The sequence below is a fragment of the Pipistrellus kuhlii genome, unplaced genomic scaffold (genome assembly GCF_014108245.1).
Source record: "Pipistrellus kuhlii isolate mPipKuh1 unplaced genomic scaffold, mPipKuh1.p scaffold_m20_p_6, whole genome shotgun sequence".
Taxonomy (NCBI): Eukaryota; Metazoa; Chordata; class Mammalia; order Chiroptera; family Vespertilionidae; genus Pipistrellus; species Pipistrellus kuhlii.
This window is the reverse complement of record NW_023425562.1, coordinates 54955662-54965085: the sequence shown is the minus strand read 5'-3', so window position 1 is coordinate 54965085 and position 9424 is coordinate 54955662. Positions and strand designations below refer to the sequence as shown.

The following is a 9424-nucleotide window of genomic DNA, read 5'->3' as shown; positions in this document are numbered from 1 at the left end:
CACACTGAGGTTTCTCTGTCTCTCCCTCTTCCTTCCTCCCTTCCACTCTCTCAAAAAAAAAAAAAAAAGAAAGAAAAAAAAAAAAAGGGGGGGAAAATATCCTCCGGTGAGATTAACCAAAAACAAAAAACAACAACCCGAGTGGGGAAGAGAGTGAGGAGCCACCATGTCGTGCCTGACCGCCTACAAGAGCCATCGCTGTAACTCCCTTGTTCTTTTCCTGTAAGCCCAAGGGAGCCGCCTGATCAGCAGAATGAGAAGCTCTGCTAACCTCAACTCCACCAGGAGAATCTCAATGCGTGTGAAAAATGCACATAGATTTATATAAATTATACATATTCAATATGTCCATAGAAAGATATCTATATATAATAAAGCTATATCAAATATATAGATACCTATAATCATATGGATATATTATACATGCACATACATACACACTAGTTTATAAGTTTAAAATATATATATATGTGCACATACAGTAAATTTTTCAATAAAAATTTTGAATATAACTTTTCACTCCCTCCCAAACTTAACTACTGTTCACCAGAAGTCTTACTAAAATGTAAACAGTCGATTAACACTTTCTTAAATGTTATATGTGTTATATACCGTATTCGTACAATAAAGTAAGCAGAAAAAAAGAGCAAGAGAAATGGTAAGGTGAAAGTCAATTTTAGTTTGTGTGTATGTGTGTGTGTGTTTTAACATATATTTTTATTGATTTCAGAGAGAGAAAAGGAGAAGGAGAGGTAAAAACATCAATGATGAGAGAGAATCACTGATTGGCTGCCTTCTGCCCAGCCCTTAATGGGGATGGAGCCCACAATCCCAGCATGTGCCCTGACCAAGAATAGAATCGTGACCTCCTGGCTCATAGGTCAACACTCAGCCACTGAGCCATGCCGGCCAGGCCGATATTTTTCAGTATTTGAAAAACTGGGTGAAGGGTCCATGGGAATTCCTTAGACTATTCTTACAGATTTCCTGTAAGTCTGAAATTATGTGGAGAAAAAGGCTACCTCACTCCTCTCGCTCAGCAGAAGTGGTAGCGTTGTAGCTTTTCTTTCCCTGGACACTTACAAAGTGCTGGATGACCCCCTCTGACCCCTCAGCTGCCTCATTAAGAGCTGTCATTGAGCCCATTTTGTAGAGAAGAATCCTGACATCAGACACAGGAAGGGACTTGCCCTGATCACACTGCCTGTGGCCTGTGCATGGCAGAGCCGGAGTCTGAACTTGAGTCTGTCTGACTCTTCTCTCCCAGAAATCACCACCATCTTCTCTGCAACAAGTCACAGCTTCCCTCAAACTGCACCTGAGACTGTGCAAAGAAACCTAGCTTCCTCACTCTCTGTGAAACAACGGAGAGGGAAGGGTCAGGGTGCAGAGCTAAATTTAGTTCAACCCAGCTGAAAACTTGGTCTAATTCAACAATTTAAATATTCTCTTGAGGTTTCTTGAGTTTGGAGAAATTTGGTCTCTGATTGCTCTGTCTTTCAGATGCCTCCTCTCCTCCCTCTGCTCCTCCCAATGTGAAGGCTGGTCAGGGTGGGAAGATTCAGTGGTTGGGTGCAGCTGGCATCTGCTGGGACCTAGGTGGCTTGAGCCAGTCACTGGCTTTCGGCGATGCTGGTTACTGGTGAGCTGGTCTGGCCTCCTGCGGACGCCTGAGGCCTGGTGGAGAGAGCAGCTCTCCGTGACACTGTGGTTGTCTCTGGGGTCCTGATCTTGTCCTGTTTCTAGGCGTTGACCACCTTTGACCATGACCACCTTGCCCCCTCAGGGTTGGGTCCTGAAACAGGCCTCGTGGCTCCCAGGTCAACGTCTTCAGAACCTAAGGGAGGTTGGAGAGCAGGACTGGGACGCAGGCGCGCACTGTGATTAGGTTAACGGAACACTCCCGCTGGGATAGATGCGGTGTCTCCTCCTCCACTCCGGCTGCCTCTGGCATAACCCCAGGTCCCTCCCATTCCAGGAACTACAGGGTTCACACCTGGCACAGCAGGTCGCCTCCAAGACTCTGCTCAGCAGCCCTTTGGATGGTCTCATGTGAGGTATTTTGAATTCCCCCGCACCTGCTCCTCATGCAGCCTGGTCACACAGGGTCCACCTCTACCCCGGGCTTCTCTGAAACGTCTCAGAGGACAGTGGACAACAGCCTCTCCAACAGCCTCTCCGCCCTTGGGCTTCCCCTCAACTTATCCCATCCCTGTGCCCCCTTCTGGGCTCCATCTCAGGGTGAAGATGGGCCAACACTGAGGGTCCTTCAACTGCCTTCCCTCCCAGGCTGAAGTCTCTGCTGGAACAGCTAAACCCTTTCTTCCTGGCCTTCCCCACGTCAGGAGCAGCCTGTGACCCGGACTGGCCCGTGAACGGTAAGGAGAAGTCTGCGAGGGAGCTTCCAGGGCAAGTTTTTGTTTTCCTGATAAAGGTGAGAAACTACTCCGTGCCAACCCTCCCCCAACTGCTTGCTTTAAAGCTAAACAATATGAGGCATGAAGTTATGTGGCCCGAGGGTGTCCCGGAGATGCTTGCTTTGACATGGTTGCTACCTACCTCCAGATTTTATTTTTAATCCTCATGTGAGGGCATGTTTTAGAGAGAGGAGAGGGAGGAGGAGAGGGAGGGAGGAGAGAAAGAGAGGAGAGAGGAGAGGGAGGAGGAGAGGGAGGGAGGAGAGAAAGAGAGCAGAGAGGAAAGGGAGGAGGAGAGGGAGGGAGGAGAGAAAAGAGAGGAGAGAGGAAAGGGAGGAGGAGAGAAAAGAGAGGAGAGAAAAGAGAGGAGAGAGGAAAGGGAGGAGGAGGGAGGAGGAGAGAAGAGAGAAGAGAGAGGAGGAGCGGAGGGAGAAAGAGAGGAGAGAGAGGAAAGGGAGGAGGAGAGTGGAGGAGGAGAGAAAGAGAGGAGGAGAGGAAAGCGAGAGGAAAAGGGACGGAGGAGAGGAGGGAGGAGATAAAGGAGAGGAGAGAGGAAAGGGAAGAGGAGAGGAGGGAGGAGGAGAAGAGAGAGGAGAGAGGAAGGAGGAGAGGGAGAGAAGGAGGGAGGAGGAGAAAAAGAGAGGAGAGAGGAAAGGGAGGAGGAGGGAGAGGAGAGAGAGGAGAGAGAAGAGAGAAGAGAGGAGGAGAGAGAGGGAGGGAGGGAGCAGAGAGGAGAGAGAGAGGAGAGGGAGAGGAGAGGAGAGAGGGAGAGAGGGAGCGAGGGTGAGAGAGGAGGAGAGAGAGGGAGAGAGAGGAGAGGAGAGAGTGGAGAGGGAGAGAGGGAGAGAGGGAGCGGGAGAGAGAGGACGAGGGAGAGAGGACGAGGAGAGGAGAGGAGAGAGAGAGAACGAGAACGAACACAGAGAGAAAGAAACATCTCTCCATTGCCTCCAGTACTGAGAATTGAACCTTCAACCTTTTGGTGTAGGGACAGCGCTTCAACCAATGGAGCCACCCAGCCTGGGCTTCTCGTCCTCCAGATTTTTTACGTGAGAAAAAGAAGTTCCTGAAAATTAGCTTTTCTGTTTTCTCAGCCAAACACAATCCTGACACGGGAAGGTTAGAATGCGTGTCTGCCCACCCACCTCCCCGACTCGGCTCCTGGCTTCTCCCCGACTTGCTGTCCCCACAGTTCCCTGGGCCTGGGAGGGCAGCATTTTTTTCTATCTCTCCTCCTGTTTCTGTGAAAACGCTGCTCTCATAAAATCCTTATTTCCTACTTGGGCAGGCTCTTAAAATGCTAAGACGGGAGATAAAGGAACATAGAAAAGTCCTTTCACTCCCAGTAGGATCTACCAGTCAAGCCTACTGCACCACCTCGTTCTGCATGCCACAAATGTGGTTTTAACTCTACTATTAAATTTTATTATAATTAACTCACGTTCTTGTTAGTTCTTGTGATCATTTCAATGAACTCCTATTACGAACTCTACCTTTCTTCTTGCAGTCCTTCTATAAAGTTCTCATTTCCTTATATTATAATTATCCCCACTTTATGGACAAGAAGACTGGGGAGGCTGAGAGAAATTGAGCAATTTTTCCCCCAAGTTGGACAGAGGGAATGTGATACAGGCAAGACCAGCACCATTTCCAATGGGCATCCACCACCATCTCTTCTACATCATGGACCGCCCCGCGCTGCCCTCCCCAGCCCCGGAGGAGGTGGGGGCAGAGGGCGGTGAGCAAGCAGCAAGAGGACACAACGGCAGCACGTGTTTTATGAAGAGCGAGTGTGCCGGCCCCAGAACCAGCTCCACGTTTTATGGCTTGTGGGCCGCCGCAGGCTTAACGCCATAGGGGATGCAGCACAGGGAGGCGTCCGGGCACAGGTGCATGAAGGTTTCGTGCCGGGTGCAGTAGGTCCGGCAGGCTCCTTGGCCGTTCCAGCACCGCTTGAACTCACTTCTCCCTGCGAAGAGGAAGGCCACAGGTCACAGAAGAGCCCGGGGTCACAGGTGAGGCCACTGACCACAATGAGTCCACAGGGCTCAGGTTAGATCGTAAGTTACCAGTTCGGCCGAAACCGGTTTGGCTCGATGGATAGAGCGTCGGCTTGGGAACTGAAAGGTCCTGGGTTCGATTCCGGTCAAGGGCATGTACCGTGGTTGCGGGCACATCCCCAGTAGGGGGTGTGCAAGAGGCAGCTGATGGATGATGACTCTCATCGATGTTTCTAACTCTCTATCTCTCTCCCTTCCTCTCTGTACAAAATCAATAAAATATATATTTTTTAAAAATAATAATAAGTTACCAGTTCGCTTTCTACTCATTTGTTAGATGACTGGCCGCAGTGCAGCCTACACGTCATAAGTTAGGCCACAGTACATGAGCTCTGACCACAGGTCAAGGGTTAGACTAGAGATAACAGGCTAGACCAGTGGTCGGCAAACTCATTAGTCAACAGAGCCAAATATCAACAGTACAACGATTGAAATTTCTTTTGAGAGCCACATTTTTTAAACTTAAACTATATAGGCAGGTACATTGTTATTAACTTAATTAAGGTGCTCCTAAGCTGGCCTTTGCTAAAATCTCAAGGGGCCAAAGAACCGCATGTGGCTTGCGAGCCGCAGTTTGCCGACCACTGGGCTAGACTACCAGAGACAACTACAGTTACAATTTAGATCACAGATCTCAGTTCAGCTTAGCCCACAGGTCACAAGTTAGGCTGCTGGTTATAAGTTAGAGACCAATTTCTTGTCCAGATTAATCCACACCCCACGTATACTTTAAGCACTTTTCAAAGTAACACTGTATTATTGTAGTTGGTCTTTCCTTAACTGTATAACAGCCCCTGTTATACAGTTAAGGAAACTGAGGCACAGAAAGATGCACAGCTTTTCCCACGGTTACACGGCCATGAAGGAGCAGAGCGAGGATTCAAACTCAGGCCATCTGGCTCCAGAATCCAAACGCATAGCCTTTAACACTACCTGCCTCACACACTTACGGACCTGTTTAATATTAAAATTCAGTGAAGGAGTTTCCAAAGAGGGCGAGGCTTTGGGGGACTGGGACCCGTGCCCTCTCCTCTCCGAGGGTCTTTGGTCACAGCAGCGGGCGGGGAAGCACCTGCCTTTATTCAGTCAGCGAACAGGAGGCACCGGCGGAGAGGTGGTTAGGGCCCGCTGGGAAGCCATGGGTGCCGAATTGCCAATCAGGGTGGGTGTGGGAGAGTGGGAAGGGAGGAGGACCACTCCCACAAGGCCTGCCTGTTACCGCGATATTTCTACACATCAGAAGAACTGGGGCTGAATGGGAGGGGGAGGGGAGAAGTGCCGCTCCCTGAGTGACAAGAGATTCCACAGAATCCTCCCACGACACCCACGGGTGTCATTCGGCCCTGTCGACCAGCCCATCCTTTCTCTGCCAAGGTAGAGAACCTAGAATGATGCAGCGCTGATCTCAAAATCTCCGTGAGGCAGAGAACCCACACGCCGAAGAGGATCTGTGCTGTGCTGCTTAACGGTGTGGTGTGCACCCAGCTCAGACCTTCTGGGTCCAAATTCCAGCTCTGCCATTTCCCAGCCGCGGGGCCTGGGCCTCAGACTCCTCATCTGTGCATCCCCCTCAGAGGGCAGTGATGGGGCTTTGGTCGTTTTAGCACAGTGGCTGGCAGGCAGTGAATACTCAGTAAATGGCAAGTGAGCTTATCAGAATGGCAGCTGAGCGAGTTCAAGCAACCAAGGCTCATTCTAGGCCAACCCTCTCATTTTACAGATAAAGAAGGAAGTGACTTGCCCAACTTTCCTGACCCAGTAAGTGGTGGGGCTGGTACCAGAACCCAAGACCCTGACTGCCAGCTGAAGGCAGTTCCTACAACAACTACTGTTAACACATCATCACCTTTCAACCTTCCAACCTTCCAGATCATGTAGGAGAAAATATATACAGCCGCTATTTTCTCCGACATGATCTGCTATTTCTTCCTTTGACTTCATCTCCCTTCGCTTTTCTTCTTGTGCTCCCACTCCAGCTACACTGGCCTCCTCACTGCTCCTGAAACCTCTCTCTCTCTCTCTCTCTCTCTCTCTCTCTCTCTCTCTCTCTCTCTCTCTCTCTCTCTGTCTCTCTCTCTCTCTCTCTCTCCATATATATATATATATATATATATATATATATATATATATATATATATATGGTACCTACCTACCTATCATCTATTGCCCTCCTGCCTCCTTCATCCTTGCTGCTCCCTCTGTCTGGGACGATCATCCTTATATAGTAAGTCCTCACTTAACATCATCAATAGGTTCTGTGACTTTAAATGAAATGTATAAAGACCCCAAGTTTACCACAGGCTAATTGATATATACAAGCACTTCATCAGCCTTATAACCAAACAACGTTCATCAGAAGCCTGCTGTGTTCTCACTGTAGTCAGATCATTGCTCAAACCCACCTTATCTAAAATGATAAGAGATCTGAAATTTACTTCAAAATAATTCACTGGGCAGAAGGGGCAAGTGAACAACAAAACAGGGTTGGTTCAAGTTGATAATTGTTGAGGTTGGGTAATGGATACGGGGAGTTTTCTAGACCATGTTTTTAGACTTAGGTTTGAATTTTTCTCAAAAGGATTTCTTTTTAAACTCACATCATTACATCATTCTCTATTTTTGCGTGTTTACATTTTTTCATAATAAAAGGTTCTGTAAAGCTCACGTGCTCCTGATTTTATTATTTCAGTTACATTTGAACTAAAAGCTAAAAAGAGTAACATATCAGAGACCTTTCAGCTCTTCCACCACCCCATGCACACACCACACTAACCCCTTCTTAGCCCTTATGACCACCTGAAACAGTACATGCTTCTTTGGTCATTTCCTGTCTCCACTAACTAACATATCAACTCCATGCTTTCTCTCACTACTGGATCCACAGCCTCCTGCACGCCCCCTAGTGGGGATTGAACCTGGCACATAGTAAATACTTTTCAAATGAACATTTGTTGAGTGAATCTCATTTTAAAGATTAGGAAACTGAGGTGCAGGCTGATCTAACAGCCCACTCTAAGCTGCCCAGAAAGCCAGTGATGGGACCAGAATTTAAACACTAGTCCAGGTCCCCTTTGCTCCCCAGGAGCTGAGAACCTACTCCTTGTTTCTACACATACACACACACACACACACACACACACACACACACACGATGTTACCTGGAGGCACGTGGCCCAGGACCAGGAGAAACACGATGAGCAGCAGCAGCTGTGTCATGGCCACAGGCTGCGGGGAGGCCCCTGGGGAGAGAACACGGAGGAGAGGAGCCAGCCCACCCAGCCCGGCTGCCGGGGCCCAGCCTTTATTCAGTTGCAGATCAAGGTCAGAGTGTGGGCCGCGGGAGACGTACGTGGGCGTCTGAGGCCTGTGGTCTCAGGATGCAGCTGGACCTCCGCCAGCGACGTGGGGAACTGGCTGGACACACCTGCCAGAGGTTGCTGAGCTCTGACACTGGGGACAGAATTTCCTGAAGCAATGTCTGGGGTCAGAAACTGGACAGCTTCCCCACTGAGGGGGAGGGGGAGCCTTGGCTTCAGAGACCTGCTTCAATGCCAGCGACTCCCTCTAACTGCTGTGACACCTTGGACAAGGCACTCAGCCTCTCTGAGCCCCGGGCTATCATCTAGGAAAGATCACAAGCCCCCATGCAAAGCTAACTGCAGGGAGCAGTCCCTTCCGGAAGCCAAGGAGGTGAAAGCAGAACCCCCTGAGCTGTCCAAACAGCATGCACTCAGGCCCATGCAGGAAATGAGAAGACTAATAGCTCCCCCCAGACAGAGTCATTGTTACCTAACTCATTTAGAATAGGGGTGTCGAACTCAATCAGAGAAGGGGCCAAAATCTAAAATCCAGCCTAAATCGCGGGCCAAATGGTTTACTGAACAGTCATAAACTGTCATTGTGATGGAAACGCAGCGGAGTGCAGTGATGACAGCGCGGTGCGGGCCACATTGCAAGGCCTGGCGGGACGGATTTGGCCCGCGGGCCTTGTGTTTGACACATGTGATTTAGAAGATTAAACAAAATAATACAAAGTGTGGCCTGGCTGGTGTGGCTCAATGGTTGAGCATCAACCTATGAACCAGGAAGTCACAGTTCGATTCCCGGTCAGGGCACATGACCAGGTTGCAGGCTCAATCCCCAGTATGGGGCTTCCAAAAGGCAGTCAATCAATGATTCTCAGTAGTAATGTTTCTATCTCTCTCTTTGTCTCCCTCTCCCTTCCTCTCTGAAATTAATAAAAATATATTTAAAATAATAACAACACAAAGTGTGGCACCCAGACACGCAAGAGAGCAGCAGGAAACACCTGGGGCTTGTTAAAAGTGAAAATTCTCAATCTCTCCCCAAACCTACTGAATCAAAAGCTCGGGAGTGGGTCTCAGCAAGCTGTGGCGTAAGAAGCCCTCCGACTGATCCGAGCATATTGCTAACGTCTGAGAACCCCGGAGATAGATCGTATGTGTACAGGGCTCAGAACAGCGTCTGGGACACAGGCATCTGAGTTGCATCTTGAAAGATGAGGAGAGGAAAGTATTCCAGGCAGAAGAGACATGATGTGCCTGAAGTGTGGGGCATGGCCAGAGCAAGGAGTTTGTTGAGAGGAGACTAGAAATGACCCTGAAAGGACAGCTTCTTTTTAAAACTCACAACATTACATTGTTCTGTATGTTTGCATGTTTCCATTTGTCCATTATACAATGGTTTTTAAAAGCTCGAGTCGTATCTTGTATTATTCTCTCACTGTCATGTACATTTGAAATAAAAAAATTTTTTTTTAACTTTTTCGAGACCTTTCACCTCTCCCACCACCCCACCTGCACCACCACACTAACCCCTTGCCCTGCTTTTAGTTACAATGGGCCTGGAACAGCCAGTTCAGGCTTTTCTATTGTAGACCACTGCAAGTTTTATAGCAAAGTGTAACCTGTTTGGATTTCGGTTTTA

The 9424-nt window shown here is 48.8% G+C and overlaps 1 protein-coding gene across 1 annotated transcript; it reads right to left on the bottom strand.

The window, feature by feature from the left end:
* Positions 1–4181: 4181 nt before the first annotated feature.
* On the bottom strand, positions 4182–8275 carry DEFB124 (defensin beta 124). The gene is made up of 2 exons (XM_036419220.2): positions 7636–8275; positions 4182–4386 (listed from the first exon to the last, which is right to left on the bottom strand). Exons 1-2 carry the CDS (start codon positions 7691–7693, stop codon positions 4238–4240), a joined length of 207 nt encoding a protein of 68 aa, XP_036275113.1. The 5' UTR covers positions 7694–8275; the 3' UTR covers positions 4182–4237.
* Positions 8276–9424: the final 1149 nt, after the last annotated feature.

Coding starts and splice junctions, on each gene's coding strand:
- DEFB124 (XM_036419220.2), bottom strand. CDS start 7,693: ATGACACAGCTGCTGCTGCTCATCGTGTTTCTCCTGGTCCTGGGCCAC. Junction 4,387..7,635: donor CCTGGGCCACGTGCCTCCAG/GTAACATCGTGT, acceptor TCCTCTTCGCAG/GGAGAAGTGAGTTCAAGCGG.